Source organism: Pipistrellus hanaki, assembly GCF_964339955.1.
Source record: "Pipistrellus hanaki genome assembly, chromosome: 14".
Classification (NCBI taxonomy): domain Eukaryota; kingdom Metazoa; phylum Chordata; class Mammalia; order Chiroptera; family Vespertilionidae; genus Pipistrellus; species Pipistrellus hanaki.
Window position 1 is genome coordinate 17,195,029 of NC_140516.1, and position 18,635 is coordinate 17,213,663.

An 18,635-nucleotide genomic window follows, 5' to 3' on the forward strand; every position below is an offset into this window, starting at 1 on the left:
GGTAAAACTGAAACACTATACCCATTAAACAATAACTTCCCATTCTCCCTGTCCAGCCCCTGTCTCTTGAATTATTTCATGTGAGTGGAATCTTATTTCATTCTGTCTGTTTTACTTCATTTTGCATAATGTCCTCAAGGTTGTAGCATGTGTCAGCATTTCCTTTCCTTTAAGGCTGAATAATATACCACATTTTGCTTTTCCAGGAACACTTGGGTTGCTTTCATGTTTTAGCTATTGTGAATAGTGCTGCTGTGAACATAGGTGTACAAATATCTCTTCAAAACCCTATTTTCAGTTCTTTTGGGCGTGTACCCAAAAGTGTAATTGCTAGATCATATATGTTACGTAAAATTTCCCAAAACCAAGAAACCGGAAAAGAAGCTGATAACTCTATCATTACATTGAGAGTTTAAGAGAACTCACATACGAGGTGCATCTTGGGTGGCGACAAGATGACATGGGTATCCTTTACCCCTTTTCCTCCTGCCCCCCAGACTCTATCTTACAGCTAAAAGCACTGAGTCTCCGTGCTGGAAAAGGAGTGTGTGTTTGTAATGTGAGCACGGTAGCAAAAGACCAGGATAAGTGGCTTATCTTGGTGCCCTTTGGTATTGATTTTTGTTGTCGTACCGGTACACAGTTTCGATGACAGACATCGTATGCCAGGACATCTCAGATTTCCAGGAATTTCCGGAGCATCTGTGATATATACAAATACAACACAAAGAAGGCTCAATGTTATTTACTTGACAATGTTTCCCATGTAATTTTAACAAACCAAGTAAGCGCAATTAGTTTAATATTTCTCTGTTAAAAGAGAAAAAGCAAATCTTTTAAGGTACGCCAGGGACATTCCCAAAGCCATTTCCAAATCAAGAAAAAGACTTAAATTTTGCATCAGCTTATTTTTTATATTTAAATTTATATACTTAATTAAATTTATTCCAGTCTTATTCAGCTTGACACAAAATTTCCATTCTCAAGATAACCTTTTCATAAACCTTCAACAACTTTTTTTTTTTTTTTTTTAACAATAGATTTTGTTGTTTTTATTCTTTCTGATTTTTGAAACAACCAGTCTCACTTTAGGACAAAATTACTTTTTTCCCCTCTTAAAGATACATATTTATACCTTACACTTTTTATTATTGAAAACATTATTTTTTTTTATAAACTGGAAACATAGGTTTTTAATATATATATATATTTCAGAGAAGAAAGGACAGGGAGAGAGAAATATCAATGATGAAAGAAAATCATTAACCGGTAGCCTCCTGCATGCCCTCCACTGGGGATTGAGCCTACAACACGGGCATGGCCCTGACCAGGAATCGGACCCTCACCTCCTGGTTCATAGATCAATGGTCAATCACTGAGCCATGCAGGCCACACATAGAAATATGGGTTTTTACTGGCAAATATATTTCATAATTTTTTGAAACTTGCTTTCTCAACAAAGCATAAGTATTTATTAACAGATCCAAATTTATTTTTTAGCTCTACTAAAGATTAATCTTAGATCACATGAACTTTTTTTTTTTTTTTAATTTTTTTTTTTTATTGATTTTTTACAGAGAGGAAGAGAGAGGGATAGAGAGTTAGAAACATCGATGACAGAGAATCATCGATCAGCTGCCTCTTGCACACCCCCTACCGGGGATGTGCCTGCAACCAAGGTACATGCCCTTGACCGGAATCGAACCCGGGACCTTTCAGTCCGCAGACCGACGCTCTATCCATTGAGCCAAACCTGTTTCGGCAGATCACATGAACTTGAAAAACATTTCTGTTCTTATATTTTTGAGAATTTTAGAATAGCCCACCCTTATATGTGCTTGATTTTTAAACCAATCATGTAGGTTTTTTTTTTAAGCAAATAATACCATCTGGACGTAGAAAATGCTACACATCTACAAACATATAGACACATGAACATACAAACATGTAAACAGATTTCATGGCTAGCATAAAAGAAGTAGGATCTATTAAAAGGATCTTTACTCCCCATCGCTTCTATCAGCCAGTCTAGCAAAGTTGTAGATATCTTTTTCTAGTTTCAGTTCTAATTTTCTAATCCTGACTCCTGCCTCTAGCTAGGTGTGTGTGGCTATCTGAACCACCCCTAAGAGGGGCCAGCCTGAAGCTGTGGCCATGTACTTTCCCTCCTGGCCACAGTGTGTAATGTGTACTTCTTCATACAAAGGCATAAGAATAGCCAGTGTGTTGGGGGTGTCCTTGTACTTCCATGGCAGTCCACAGGAATCTAGTATATCGGCCACCCTTCTCCATAGGGAAGTAATTGGTCAACCGGGGTTTCCCCATGGACGCTTTTTTCCTAAAGGCCCATTTCTTAGGTCTCCTGCCTGGCTCACCACTTTTTACTTAAAATTTCCCAGGGCTGAGAGACTAGAGCATGAGACTGACAGCCCTGTCATTACATTTATTAAGGCACCTAAGATATGAGAAGCATCTTGGGAGGTGGCGAGGTGACTTGGATATCCACTGCACCTTCCATCCCCCAGAGTCTGTTTTATAGTTAAACTAGAGGCCCGTTGCACGAAGATTCATGCAATAGGCCTTTCTTCCCCTGGCTGCCAGCACCGGTTTTCCTCTGGCACCCGGGACCCAGGCCTTTGCTCTGGCTAGAGCCTTCTGTCTTCACTCTGGCTAGAGTCTTCAGTCCTCCCTCCAGCTGGAGTGTCACTCCTTTAGCTCCCTCTGCCCCCGCCCTCCTCCTCATAGCAGGCATTCCGCCCTGCCTGGCTGCTCCACTCCTGCATGCATGTTGCCCAGAGCAACTGGAGGGGGTCAGGGCTGCCACCATCTTTGTTGGGTTAATTTGCATACTTTCTCCCGATTGGCTGTGAGCATCATGAAGTGATAAACAATTTGCATATTTCTCTTTTATTGGTTTAGAAGCACTGAGTCTAGGTGCTGGGAAAGAAATATGTGTTTCAATTCACCGTAGCTAAGATTTGGAAATAGCCTTCTGTGTGTGTGTGTGTGTGTGTGTGTGTGTGTGTGTGTGTATTAGAGGCCTGGTGCATGAATTCGTGCATGGGAGGGGTCCAGACAGCCTGGTCAGCGCGAGGGGATATGGGTGGTTGGACGGCCTACCTGCTGATCGAACTCCTGGTTGAGGGGACAATTTGCATATTAGCCTTTTATTATAGGATATACACTAAATGGCCAGATTATTACGCATTCAGAGATCATAATAATCTGGCCACTCAGTGTATAAGATAGATTAGATAGATAGATAGATAGAAAGATAGATAGATAGCCACCTAGTTTTCAGCGCCTAGGAAAATGTCCCTTAATAGTGGTTAAAAAGTGAATCAATTGGGTATGTGGCTCCTTGCAGGATACTCCTTGCTATTTTTAGCCCAGCTAATGTGGTTTTGTTTGTTTTTGTTTCTATTAGTTACACAGATTTGTAATATTAGGTAATGTGGTTTTGAAATCTATATGTATTTATCATTTAATCCCATTGAAGTGTTCGATGTAGTTTCCAAACTTTGAATTAGTGATTTCAGCTCTATTTGCTACTTTGTTTTCTCGAGGCAATATATTCATTCTGTATATTTTCTTAAAAAAAAAAAAAATTAACAACCCATCTCCTAGGTTTTGTCATCTCAGAGTAACAGCTCCATCTTGTGAGCCTTTAGGCTATTGCAGCGAAAACTTTAAAAGCCCTTTGTTCTGGTATCATAGACTGACAGATCCTACATTTTAAAATGCCAGAGTAGTGGTACTAGATAGATCTTGAAAACGACCTATCTCCATTCTCTGTGGTTTTTATTGTTGTTAGCAAGTAGGCATCAGGATGTTTAGAACAAAACCCAAGGAATGTTTTTATCTCCCCTGGTTGACCAAGGTTTACACTCTTGATTATAAATCTTTGTAGCTTTTCTGCTTGGTTAAAAGTAGCAGCAAGGTAATTATTGGCTTGAAACCTTTGATTTAGTCTCTTATAGCTCATCAGTCCCTGTTTTTTGTTTGTTTGTATGTTTTTAATTTAATTTATTGGGGTGACATTGGTTTATAAAATTATATGGGCTTCAGGTGTATAATCCTATAAGTCCCTGTTTTTTTTTTATGCAAAGTAACAAAGATGTAATTCTAAGAAATTGTGTGACTAAATGATTTTTATTTTAAATCAACTTTAAAAATACATTTTATAATACAGTAATTGACTACTTAGCTTCTTCATGTGTGCTTTTTATTGAGGCTATCAACTGAAAACTGAATTTAAAGTTTTGTTCCTTGGTAAAATTAATTTTCTGACTCCTCAAAGCTCAGTTTTAATTAGAGATCATATGTCAAGTTGGTATTTGACTGAAGTATGCAAAATGAGATGACTGATTTTCTTTCATTGTTTTTCTAAATAATAAGCACTTGGGAATTTTTTAAATGTATCATTCATTTTAAAGTAATCAATATTAAGGCTGGAAACTAATTATACTTAGAAATGCTATTGGTAAAAATATTTTTGGAACATATTATTTTATTTCAATGTCCTTTTGAGGAGTGCTGGTTTTTAAAAACAGCCAAGTTGGGAGAATAATGTGGGTAATTGAGCTGATTAATTTTGTTTGAGGCTAAAACTAAATGATGACAAAGTAATTAAACTGACCTGGGATTTGTCTTACAAACCACCTCTGGAATAGGTGATCCAAACACATTTTGAGTAATTTCAGAGTCACAATGGAAATGACTAAGCATTGGAGATGGTTGTTTTGAAGATGTACTTCCTGCCAAAGCCGGTTTGGCTCAGTGGTAGAGCGTCGGTCTGCGGACTTAAAGGTCCCAGGTTCGATTCAGGTCAAGGGCATGTACCTTGGTTGCGGGCACGTCCCCAGTAGGGGGTGTGCAAGAGGCAACTGGTCGATGTTTCTCTCTCATCGACCTTTCTAGCTCTCTATCTCTCTTCCTTCCTCTCTGTTAAAAATCAATAAAGTATATTTTTAAAAAAATAAGATGTACTTCCTCAGTGATACAAGTTCTGTTATGTTTAAAAACTACTTCCCTTCTTTATAGAAACATTCTTTCCACACACACACCAACTATTTTATTATGAAAAATATACAACATTCAATAAAGTTTGGAAAATTATACTGTGGACAATCATACACCTACCACCTTGATTTTGTAATAGTTTAGCAGAACAGTATTTTGAAAGAATAATACCTTGCAAAAATAATATTTTGTTTTGTCTCTTCACCAGTCTGTCTTATTTTTTTATGTATTTTATTGATAGTCCATTGATTTCAAAGATCAGATACAATGAACAGTTTCCCTTTGGAGGAACCAGGGCCTGCTTATTGAAGAGAATGAATTAGCTCCTGTGACCATCTGACCTTCTGTTTTTCAGGATGTGTTCAACATGGTGGTTGAAGTACCACGCTGGTCTAATGCAAAAATGGAGGTATGTGTGCCTTTGATAGTCAGGTGTAGGATATTAGTTTTGATCTAACCCTACTGATTTGCTCAAGGGTTAAACAGCTAAAGTCCAAGGTTACCTCTTTCTAGTCCCAATCTGTTTTCCAGTTGTATCTCCCATTGCCTGCCAATCATTCCTCTGTGTTCCACCTAAACTCATCTGTTTACAGTTTACAAATATGCTACAGACTTTCCTTCTTTTATATCTTCGCTCTGGAGTTCCCAAAGCCTGGAATTATCTTTTTCTCCTCTGTCCTGTTCTTTTTAAGTTCATTATTGACTTCACAGAGTCAACAGGCTTTCCTTGGTCCCCCCAGCCACAAATGATCTTATTGGAATTTCTGTTGCATTTCCTTCTGATGTTGTTAATTTCCTTCTGATGACACATAAGATATTTGTTTTTTTGTTAAGGATATTTATTATGTGTTTTATGTCACTTAATTGAGCTTTTTAAACGTAATCACACTTAGCATGTAATAGATATTCAAATGCTTCAATACTTTTAAATGCTCTGAAGGAAAGCTGAATTTGGTAATATTTATTTTGCCCTTTTATTAAAAATCTTTTATTTCTTAAATGTTAGGATTTATTCTAGGTAAGTTTAATTTTTCCCCCCTGGAATTACTAAATGTTTTTGTCCCCTTCTTGTTAGTTCCTATATACCTCAAATGTTTTCCACTTAAAGGCTGGCTATGGAGGGACTTTTATTTCAAATTATAAAAATGTTACAGATACAATATGTCATTACAGTGGAGCTAGTGGGTGTGCATTCCATAATTTCCTCAAATCCTTATTTGAATAGTATTTTGCATCCAAATATGCAATGATTAGAAAATTTTTATTTCAGATTGCTACAAAGGACCCTTTGAACCCAATTAAACAAGATGTGAAAAAAGGGAAACTCCGTTATGTTGCAAATGTGTTCCCTTATAAAGGATATATCTGGAACTATGGTGCCATCCCTCAGGTATGTCTCTGTGCAGTTGTTAGAAATGTACTTTTTAGCTTACAAAAATATTAACTTACTGGTGTTAGTAAAAAAATATTTAAATATCTTTAGAAAGTTTTTGCTATAATAGATTTTAAAAACATAAGGTAATTAATTTTAATACTTCCTTGAATGTCTTTTCAAAATAAACTAAAAGGTAAATATTTACAATGTTTAATTTCATATTTGAAAGTTTGTTCTTTTTTGAAATATTTATCTTCTATATGGACTAGCTATAAATTATATAAATTCTTTCTTTACAGAATGAGTGGCAAATCTATATTAAGAGAGACTGTGTAGGCTAATGGTGATAAAAGCACTGATTTTTGGCACCAATAAGACTAGATTCAAATTCCAACGTTGCCACTCCCTAAGTTACCTAATTTGTCTCTGTTTCTTCCTCCCTGAGACATGAATATCTCCCCCTGAGATATTAATAGTACTTAGCTCATATGGCTATTGTGAGGAATAAAGCACTTAGTTCACATAGCTGCTGACCTGATTCCCTCTTTAAGCCAAGCTCTCTGTGGTAAAGCAAGAATAGTATTTTCCTGAACAGTCAACCCTTTGAAGACGGGAGATATCTGTATTGTTTACAAATTTATCCCCAGCGCAATGTCAGTGTTATGTAGTAGGTCCTTATGTAACATTTGAGTGAGGAATCACTAAAATCATGTCTATTATGAGTAATCACCAGATTAAATTCCAGTTTGGTTAGGCTAATGCTGTGGCACTTAGGATTTTTACATAGAATATTCAACTTATTTTTCCCCTTATGATAAGTAGTTTGTTTTTATTAACCATTAAGTCTATTAAGTGGAACCTATTGTGAAACAATCTATAACTTAACCAAACACAGGCCAAACACATCGAGCTTGACTTAATTATATCAGTTTGTCTTGTACTTCAACTTATTTAACATTGTGCCTTGAACTACCTTCCCTCTGGGAAAACATTGCTGAAATTCTTATTCTTCTGTGGGCTGGGCTGGATCCGGTGTTCTCTATCACCCTTCATTTTTTTTTTTTACCTTTCTGACTTTACTCCAGCTGAGAGACAAACAAATCCAAGAAAGTGTTCTGGATCAGGAGAGAAAACCAAAACAGCAGCTATGTTTTAAACTTGATTTTTTGGTAAACATAGGTCATCTGTTCTTTTTATGGGATTCTCTTTCAATTTAGCAGGAAAGAAAGCCAGTAATTTAAAGCTTCAGAAAATTCTGATCAAACTTTTAAAATATATATATATATTATTGATTTTTTTTACAGAGAGGAAGAGAGAGGGCTAGCGAGTTAGAAACATCGATGAGAGAGAAACATCGATCAGCTGCCTTCTGCACACCCCTACTGGGGATGTGCCTGCAACCAAGGTACATGCCCTTGACCGGAATCGAACCTGGGACCTTTCAGTTTGCAGGCCAACGCTCCCAGGGGTCCTCAAACTTTTTAAAGTGGGGGCCAGATCATGGTCCCTCAGAGAGCTGGAGGGCCGGACTATATGAACTACTAATTCCTACTGTAACACCTCTGCTGCGCTCACTGCCCAAAAAACCTGGCGGGCAGGATCAGACTCCTCTGCGGGCCGCATGTGGCCCGCGGGCCGTAGTTTGAGACCCCTGCCACTGAGCCAAACTGGTTTCAGCCTGATCAAACTTTTTAATCTTAGCTCCTGTCAGTGATGGTACTTTTACCATCAGAACACAGTTTCTGTTTTAGTATTACTGCCTACCTACTTCTGCTTTGGAAATTTATTTTAAAGAAAATCTAGTTAGTAGAAGATACTAAGTACCAAGAGTTCCTCAAAGCAGTTTTCTTTTCAGATATTTTTAAAGTAAATATTTGGGCCTGTATATGTGTTTGTATTTGTCTCAATTATTAGGTGTGTGTTTTTTCTCTTTAACCTTCACCTGAGGATATGTTTGTTTGTTTTTAATTGATTATTTTAGAGAGAGGAAGGGAAAGAGAGAGACAGAGAAACATTGGTTGATTGCCTCCTGTTTGTGCCCTGACTGGAGATTGAATCTGCAACCTAGATATGTGCCCTGACCCTGTCCGGGAATTGAACCCATAACCTTTTGGTGTGCAGGACAGTGCTCTAACTGATTGAGCCACCCAACCAAGGCATGGTTGATTTTCATTTGTTTTAAATAGGATCACTGCCTGTTTTATTTATTTTTTATATTTTTAATTGATTTTTATTGAGAGAGGAAGGGAAAGAGATAGAAAGATAGAAATATCGATGAGAGAGAAACATTAATATCAATTGACTGCTTCTTGCATGTCCCGGACTGGGGATCGAACCCATAACCTGGGTGCATACCCTAATCGAAATTGACTGGTGACCTCTTGGTTCCTGGGTTGACACTCAGTCACTGAGCCACACTGGCTGGGTGGTCATTGCCTATTTTAAAGCTTAAATGTAGTTTAGCATTCTATGCATAATAGGAACCCTGGCATTTAATTAAAATTATGATGTGTATGTAAGATTCTTAAATGTGAATAAAAGTTTTTCTAAATGAGAAAAAATAGCTGAAGATTAACATTTTTTTTCAGAAAGACTCATATGATATTTTAATGTCAACATGATCCATTCTGTCAGTAGCATGTATAGGAATGATATGCTCTAAGCATTTTCCCCCCCTAGACTTGGGAAGACCCTGGACACAATGATGAGCACACTGGTTGTTGTGGCGACAATGACCCGATTGATGTCTGTGAAATTGGAAGCAAGGTAATGTAATCTGAAATGTTTTTCTTTAGTGCCAAGATGATATTAATGAAATATATAAAGTTCGTACTTTAAAAAATATTATGAATAATGATGTCACTTGAGATGATTAGAAGCTTCCATTTCATTTAAAGCATTTGTATAATTATAATTTGTGTACTTAAACCTAGCCTAGAAAAAAATGAATGGCTATATATACAGGGTATCCCCCAAAATTATATACACTTTGAATGATTATAAAGTCAGTGTTTATTATTACTAAAAATGAGTGAAAATTAAGTGAGTTATCAGCTGTTAAAGTGTGTATACTTTTTTTAAATACATTTTTTTATTGATTTCAGAGAAGGGAGGAGAGAGAGATAGAAACATCAATGATGAGAAGGAATCATTGATCGACTGCCTCCTGCACACCCCCTTCTGGGGATTGAGCCTGCAACCCAGGCATATGCCCTTGACCAGAATCGAAACCAGGACCCTTCAGTCTGCATATGCCCTTGACCAGAATCGAAACCAGGACCCTTCAACTCTCTATCCACCGAGCCAAATCGTCTAGGGCAAAAGTGTGAATACATTTTGGGGGACACCCTATATATGTGAAAGAAGTAGACATGTTCTGCTTTCAAAGGCAGATGACTGGTCCGTAGATGAAGGGTACTGAGAAGCAAATGTCATCTCAACACAAGACAAACCTGGCAGTTGACCTAAGCCCAGTAGCCTCACGAGTTGGAGATTTATGGTAGGAACTCCTCTATCAAGAAGGGGTGCTTTAAGATTCTAACTGTAGTTATATGTCTTTATGAACTTTCTCAGGCTTGGGAAAATAGTAAGCAACTGAAAAGAAAATTGTCATTGAGTTTCTTAAGTCAGCAAGCTCAGTCATATTGTATGATGTCTAACTTAATGGCTTCTATAAAATAAAAGGTAGAGAAAGCAGATTAAAATATATGTTTGAAACAAAATTATGGGGGGTTTATTCTTTGGCACAATCAGTGACAGTTGCAAGAAAGATTAATTACCCTGGACCATGTTACTGGTTTTCCTAGGACCCATAAGTAGTAAGGGTGATTTTCTACTTCCATAAGACTGATGGGCATTTACTTGTTTAGCTTTTAAAAAACTGCTTAAAGGATCAATCTTAAGGGAAGTTTGCAGAAACTTGGTGTCTTCCTTATTTCACCAAGTAAAGTTTTTCTTCCAAAGTTTCATTCTGTGGTATTGTCCTGACTGTGGTTATTGACTCTCAGGTCTGTGCAAGAGGTGAAATAATCCGGGTGAAAGTTCTGGGCATATTGGCTATGATTGACGAAGGGGAGACTGACTGGAAAGTGATTGCCATCAATGTGGACGATCCTGATGCAGCCAATTATAATGGTAAGAAAGTTTAAGGAGTCTGAAGTATTTGTGCTTACATCTGATATACCACTTAACCTCTAACGACAGAGTTGTAAGCTCTTGCCTTCAAATTCTTAAAGAATGGAGGAGAAGCAAAACATTGTTCTTTCTAATGGGGAACTTCTATAATTCACTGAGTAAACTTTCTCCTTCATTCCAGGAAAGACAAAAATCTGATAGTTTGTGTTTACTATTTTCTCCTTTCCTTCTCATATACTTGCCCTCAGTAGGTCTATTTATTTATTTTTAAAATTTTGTTTTCATTGAAATGTAATTCATATGTCATTAGAAGTCATCATTTTTAAATGTTTATATCATCACAGAAAGGTTTATGAACAGCATGAAAGAGTCCTTAAGGATTTCTTTTTTAAAGAAGTTTTTTTGTATTTCTATTACAGTTGACATACAATATTATAGTTTCAGGTATACAGCCCAGGGATTAGATATTTATATAATTTACAGAGTGATCACCCCAGTAAAACTAGTATCCATCTGACACCATACATAATTATTAAAATATTACTGACTGTACTGTATTTTTTAAAATATATTTTTTATTGATTTAAGAGAGGAAGGGAGAAGGAGAGAGAGAAACATCAATGATAAGGAAGAATCATTGATCAGCTGCCTCCAGCATACCCCCTCCTGGGGATTGAGCCCACAACCTGGGCATGTGCCCTGGACCAGAATTGAACCCAGGACCCTCAGTCTGCAGGCTGACACTCTATCCACTGAGCCATAGTGTCTAGGGCTGTACTGTACTTCTTACATCCCCATTACTGTTTGTAACTACCAATTTGTACTTCTTAATCCCTGTACCTTTTTCATCCATTCACTTGACCCCTTCCCACCTTGCAACCTTCAAAATGTTTTCTGTATTTATGAGTTTCTATTTTGCTTGTTTATTTTGTTTTTTAGGTTCTACATATACGTGAAATCATATGGCATTTGTTTTTCTCTGATTTACTTCCCTTAGCACAATGTTCTCTAGGTCCATTCATGTTGCCGATGGCAAGAATTCATTCTTTTTTATGGCTGAGTCATAGTCCATTGTATATCTATACTACTTTATCCATTCATTTATTGCTGCAATAAATATATGAGTGCATATGTCTTTATGAATTAGTGTTTTGTATTTCTTTGGATACATATCCAGAAGTGGAATTACTGGTTCCTTCTTTGTCTCTTATATAGCCTTTCTTTTAAAGTCAATTTTGTCTGGTATAAGTATTGCTACCCCAGCTTTTGTTTGTTTCCAAAATATGTTTTTTCATCTCTTTCCGTCTGTCTTTCTATCTGAAATGAGTCTCTTGTAGACAGTATATGTAAGGGTCTTGTTTTGCTAGCCGTTCAGCAACCATGTGTATTTGATTAGAGTATTTGATCCATTTGCATTTAAAGTAATTGTTGAGCCAGAACCGGTTTGGCTCAGTGGATAGAGTGTCGGCCTGTAGACTGAAATGTCCCAGGTTCGATTCCGGTCAAGGGCATGTACCTTGGTTGCAGGCACATCCCCAGTGGGGGATGAGCAGGAGGCAGCTGGTCGATGGTTCTCTCTCATCGATGTTTGTGACTTTCTGTCCCTCTCCCTTCCTCTCTGTAAAAAATTCAATTAAATATATATATTTTAAAATAAAATAAAATAAAATAAATTGTTTATAGATATATTGTTATTGCCATTTTATTATTCATATTTTTTTTCTTTCTTCCTTTTCCTCCTTTCCCCCCCTCTTCCTTCTCCTTTGTCCTTCTTTATTAGTCCTTTAACATTTCTTATAATACTGGTTCAGAGGTGATGAAGTCCTTTAGCTTTTTCTTGTCTGAGAAGCTCTTTATCTGTCCTTCAATTCCAAATGATAGCTTTTGTTGAGTAGAGTAATTTTGATTATGGGTTCTTGCTTTCATCCCTTTGAATATTTCATGCCAGTTCATCTGGCCTGAAAAGTTTCTGTTGAGTAATAAGCTGACAGTCTTATGGAAACTCCCTTGTAGGTAACTAACTGCTTTTCTCTTTGTTTTTAACTTTTGGCATTTTATTTGTGATGTGAATTGGGTTCATCTTATTTGGGACTTTTTTGCTTCCTGGACTTGTATGTCTTTTTCCTTCACCAGGTTAGGGAAGTTTTCAGTCATTATTTCTTCAAGTAGGTTCTCAATCCCTGGCTCTCTCTTTTCCTTCAACACTATTAATTCCAGGACATTTCTCCACTCCAGCAGGAAACCCATATCTATTAGCAGTCACACCCTCTTCCCACTTCCCTCAGTCCCTGACAGGCACTTACCTATTGTCTTGTCTCTATGGATTTTCCCATTCTGAACATTTCACATAAATCTTATATGATGATATGTCTGGCTTCTTTCACTTAGCATAATGTTTTCAGGGTTCATCCATATTGTAAAATGTTCAGTACTTCATTCCCCTTTTTTGGCAGTATTACTAACTTTACACAAAACTTATTTTAACTATTTTGAAGTATACAATTAGGTGGCATTTAGTACAGTCACATTGTTATGCAACCATAACCATTATCTAGTTCCAAAACATTTTCATCACTCCAGAAGGAAACTTTGTACCTTTATGCAATCACTTCCTAGTTTTTCCTTCTCCCAGGCCATGACAACCACTAATATGCTTTTTATCTCTATAAATTTCCTGTTGTGGATATCTGGCATTTTTCAATCACAATTGTGTAAGCTAAGAGATCTCATAGCACTATTATTCTGTCATTACCAGGTAGTTCCAAGAAAGGTTTTTTTTATCTTGTTAAGATTTGTCTTGTTAAGATTAATAAGAAAGATTTCTCTTCTTATTGCAAAGAGCATTGGACCAGGTGCTGAGATGTAGATTCTTTGACTTATTAGCCATATATTAACTTGGTAACATTCATAATTATCTGTAAATACCATTTTCTGGAGAAATCAAATGAGAGACCGTAGGTGAATAGGGTTTGTGAATTAAAAAGCACCATCTGAAAGGAGGATAAACTTTTACTTTCACCTTCTACACAAGAAATATTTTTTAAATATCCCAAATTAAATTGCTTTTTAGAACATTTATAGAAAATTGGCATTATAACCAGTATCACTTTGACCCGCTTTTAAGTGTCTGTTCCATGGAATTCCTCATAAATATATGCAAAGATATGTGTACAATGGGACTGAGCCCTTTAATTTGTGGGATCAGACGCTAATTCCACTAGTGTCATTATTAAATTTAATTGTTGGGCACTCACTGGTGCCTGAAGAATAGGAGAATTGGTGAGAAATTTTTTGGGAAATACCCCATACTTGGGATTTTTGGATTTTCAGATTAATTCTGTATTAGGTGATACATTTTAAGTGAATTATAAGTTCCTTGTAATTGATCAGTGTTTTAAATAGTTCCCAGTTCACTTTGTAAACTTTCCATACTTTTAGTGGTACTATAAACAAAATGCGTGATATTTGTTTAACTGTGTGTGATATAAATTGGACTTAAAGTTATTTTATACAAATACCAATAAGCTTTTGTTGTTAAATGTATTCCTCCTTCCAAAAACACTTTTTCTAATTGATATTTTTAGCACTTGCATTTTCTGTTTGCTTGCATTGAGGGGCAGCTTGATCAATTAAAGTTGATGGATGTACAGAAACTTTTTAAAAGTTTTTTTAAATACTTTGCTGTTGGCCAGAACAAAAGCATTATGATTTAGAATGCCAACACTGCACTATAGTTAGAATAGTCTAGTCACATTTAATATATAATGCATCAGTGGTTATCCGTGTCATCCATTTTTCTTGTCTTTAGTATGTAATTGTAGTGAATTGAGGCTCTATTAGTCTTTCTTAGTATCATCTGTCCATCTCATAGAAGTAACCCAAACATTTGCCAAACTGTTCTTTCATTATGTAGCTCCAATCATTTCTCCTTTTTCTCATCTAATAGAAGTTACCATTGTACTGGTTGTTCTCTTACCACTTAGTGTCAGAGATATTCTAAGATACTAGTTTATTTCTTTTGAATGTGTATATGCATTCCCTTCTCAACAAAATAGTTAGCTCTAATATGATCTTGAACTTTTTTCATAACCATCCCATAGTTCTTTCAAAGTAAAGATGTACTTGATATTTTATCACATAAATAATTACGTATGCACCTTGCAATCTGCTTATTCTCTTCTAAGGTATTAATGATGTCAAGCGGCTGAAACCTGGCTACCTGGAAGCTACGGTGGACTGGTTTAGAAGGTACAAGGTTCCTGATGGAAAACCAGAGAACCAGTTTTCTTTCAATGCGGAATTTAAAGATAAGGTAATGTGTCATTCAGAACTGTGGCTTCAAGTCTGTTTGTATCGAGGCTTATAATTTAACTACTGTTACCATTTAAAGACTACATGATCATTTAAAAAATGTCTGAAGACATGACTTGATGTTGATTTATTCTTTTGAATGTTTTCTTCCATTTTTGACCCAAGGAAATGATTCAAAAGAGACAAAGTTATCGGGCTTTGGGAAAATGAGGATACTAAGAAAAGAATACTTTTCTAACAACGTAATGCATATCTCTTCAAATTATAGGATTTTGCAACTGACGTTATTAAAAGCACTCATGACTATTGGAGAGCATTAGTGACAAAGAAAACCGATGGAAAAGGAATCAGTTGGTAAGCACTCACTCTTTTCATGTTTATCACACAAAGCAGACCAGCTTGCTCCAAAGGTTTTAACAGCCACACATTATCATCACTTCCACCTAGAAAAGAGCTTCTGTTGTTGAATGTATTCCTCCTTCCAAAAATATTTTTCCTAGTTGATATTTTTAGCATTTGTGTCTTTGTATTCAGTGCTCAAGTGAGTGGGAAGGTAAATAAACGCCTGAAAAGTGCCCATAAGATTCCTGAAAGAGGACAAACTAAAACTGTGAGGGGACAGTGAGATCAGAACATTCTGAGAGTAAGTAATTGGGAAAGGCATTAAGGAGTCAGAATGGAATGGGTGAAATAAGGCTGAGGGCTAGGGTAAGTATTCTCTGATGTAAATGTGTAAGGTGCATCACAAATAACCAGTATCTACCATGCACACAACCTTTACTGCCACTAACAGTAGGTAATGTTTACGTGTTTGCAAAGCATGTAACAGAGAATAAGCAGATTGAACTTAACCAGAATCATCCCAAAGTGTTTTCAGAGTTAGGACTCGTACTCAAGTCTATCTGGCACTCGATATTCAGGCCAATATACTTCCTCTGAGCTTTTAAAGATTTGTAAGAGAATGTCCATTATCATCTCTTAACTAATGTCTTGGAAATAATAGCTAATGAAGAAACCATGTGTTTTGATGTAGAAACATTGAAAAGGGGGAAGCATATTGTGGTAGATGATATAATTGGTACCCAGAAAACACTAGAAAAAAATAAAGAAGTCAGTAATTACAGAATTACAGAATGAGTATGTATGTACAGTTGACCCTTGAACAATCTGAGTTTGAATTGCTTGGGTCCACTTACATGTGGATTTTTTTCAAAAAATTCATACAGCACTGTAAATGTTATTTTCTCGTCCTTATGATTTTCTTAATAACATTTTCTTTTCTCTAAGCTTACTTTATTGTAAGAATACATATAACATACAAAGTATGTGTTAATAAACTTTATGTTATCAGTAAAGCTTCCGGTCATTAGTTAAGTTTTGGCGGAGTCAGAAGTTATATGTGGCCCTAGCCAGTTTGGCTCAGTGGATAGAACGCCAGCCTGCACCTTGTTGCAGGCTCCTCCCTGGCCGCAGCCCTGGTCGGGGCTTGTGCAGGAGGCAACCAATCAATGTGTTTCTCTCACATCCATGTTTCTCTCTGTCTTTCCCTCTTTCTTCCACTCTCCCTAAAAATCAATGGAAAAATATCCTTGTGTGAGGATTAACAACAACAGCAAAAGTTATATGTGGATTTTTTTACTTTATGGGGGTGGGGTTGGTGCCCTTAAGCCTCATGTTCTTCCAGGTTCAACTGTAAAAGTGAGATCATATGGTATTTATCTTTTTCTGTCTGACTTATTTAACTTAATGTCTTCAAGGTCTATCCGTGTTGTTGTAAGTAGCAAGATTTCATTCTTTTTTTAGTAGCTGAATAATATTCCATTTTTATAGCTGAACAATATGTTGTTTTCTTTACCCATTCATTCATCAATGGACATTTAGGTTATTCCATGTCTTGGCTATTATAAATAACTAGGGGCCCAGTGCACAAATTCGTGCACCTTGAAAGTAACAGTGGGGCCACGAGGCCGCAGTGGGCACAGGGCAGGTCTCATCCCATCCTCCGCTCCCCCCCCCCCACCCAGCCCCCTCCTACCATGACCCCCCATCACTGCTGTTCCCATGCACTGATGGCACCGAGCAGCAATTGGGGCCAGCATTGTCAGCAGTCATGAGCAGTGGCTGCTGCCACGATTGCCCCTCAGGAGCAGGGGGAGGTAGAGAAGCCCTCAGGTTGATCAGCCACCACTCACACCATCTGACAGTGCTAAGTGATCAGCGCCAGCAGTGGGTGCGAGTGCTGGGTGGGACCATGGCATGCATGATAGCAAGGAATTTTCAGTAACCACAGAAGCTTGCCCCGATGACAGCAACTGGTGCCCCGCCTTGTTCTGGTGCCCCTGCTCACCTGCTCCACCATCCTGCTGCGGCCAACGCCCACCATGTTTTGTGTGCACCCCCTAGTGTCAGCACACATCATACGACCAATTGTTCAGATGTAACGCCATTCAGTCTATTTGCATTTTAGGGTTTTATAATATACAGATGCTTCAATGAACATGGCAGTACATATGTGTTTTTGAACTAATATTTTCATTTTCATCAGGTAAATACCCAGAAGTAGAATTCTAGATCATATGTTAGTTATAGTTTCAGTTTTTTGAGGAATCCCTCCCTACGCTGTTTTCCATAGTGGCCGTGTACATTTCCCACTAACAGTGCACAAGAATTCCCTTTTGTCAACATCATTGCTGACACTTGTTGCTTGTCTTTTTGATGACAGTCATTTTAACGGATGTGAGGTTTTCTCATGGTGGTTTTGATTTGCATTTCCCTGATGATTATTGATGTTGAACATCTTTTCATGTAGCTTTTTGGTATGTGGGACAACGCTCCAACCAACTGAGCCACCTGGCTGGAGCAATGAGATTATTTTCTTAATTTCTCTCTGTGATAGCTTTTATTTATTTATTTTTTTTATTTTTTATTTTTTATTTTTGGCTTTTATTTATTTATTTTTTTTTATTATTTTTTTTAATAAATTTTTATTGTTCATATTATTACAAATGTTCCTTTTTTCCCCCCCTCACCATTGCTCTCCTCCACCAGGTTTCCACCCCACCCTCTGCCCTTTCCCCACACCCCATTGTCCTCATCCATAGGTGCACAGTTTATGTTCAGTCTCTTCCCACGCCCCCCTCTCCCCTTTTCCCCAAGAATCATCAGTTCACTCCCCTTCCATACCTCTGATTCTATTATATTCAACAGTTACTATTGTTCATCAGATTTTTTTTTTTAATTTCCTTGGTTTGTAGATTCACTTGTTGATAGTTACGTATTTGTTGTTCATAATTTTTATCTTTGTTTACTTTCTCTTCTGAAAGAACCCCCTTCAGCAATTCATATAATTCTGGTTTGGTGGTGATGAACTCCTTTAGCTTTTTTTTATTAGTGAAGCTCTTTATCTGACCTTCGATTCTGAGTGATAGCTTTGCTGGATAGATTATCTTTGGCTGTAGGTTCTTACTACTCATCACCTTGAATATTTCTTGCCATTCCCTTCTGGCCTGCATGGTTTCTGTTGAGAAGTCAGCTGACAATCGTATAGGTGCTCCTTTATATGTAACTACCTTCTTTGCTCTTGCTTCTTTTTTTTTTTTTTTTTTTTTTATTTATTTATTTTTTTAAATATATTTTATTGATTTTTTTTTTTGCCCCCCACCCTCCCTCCAACACATCCCCTCCCTCCCCAGAGTTTTGTGTCCATTGGTTATACTTATATGCATGTATAAGAGTCCTTCGGTTGATCTATTATCTCCCCCAGATCTTCCTCCCCTCCCCGCTGTAATTTGAC

At 37.0% G+C, this 18,635-nt stretch overlaps 3 protein-coding genes across 3 annotated transcripts in view; all 3 read left to right on the plus strand.

Moving 5' to 3' along the window:
* SAR1A (secretion associated Ras related GTPase 1A) overlaps positions 1-18,635 on the plus strand; it is a 197,743-nt gene that overhangs the window by 138,645 nt on the left and 40,463 nt on the right. The gene's annotated exons all lie outside the window — the stretch shown is intronic.
* AIFM2 (AIF family member 2) overlaps positions 1-18,635 on the plus strand; it is a 132,277-nt gene that overhangs the window by 40,540 nt on the left and 73,102 nt on the right. The window lies entirely within an intron of this gene.
* PPA1 (inorganic pyrophosphatase 1) overlaps positions 1-18,635 on the plus strand; it is a 41,940-nt gene that overhangs the window by 13,014 nt on the left and 10,291 nt on the right. The window contains exons 3-8 of the mRNA XM_084903714.1: positions 5,378-5,431; positions 6,293-6,412; positions 9,077-9,163; positions 10,405-10,531; positions 14,716-14,843; positions 15,111-15,196. Of these exons, the coding sequence (XP_084759840.1) occupies positions 5,378-5,431; positions 6,293-6,412; positions 9,077-9,163; positions 10,405-10,531; positions 14,716-14,843; positions 15,111-15,196 (602 nt within the window). The remainder of the gene's footprint in view (positions 1-5,377; positions 5,432-6,292; positions 6,413-9,076; positions 9,164-10,404; positions 10,532-14,715; positions 14,844-15,110; positions 15,197-18,635) is intronic.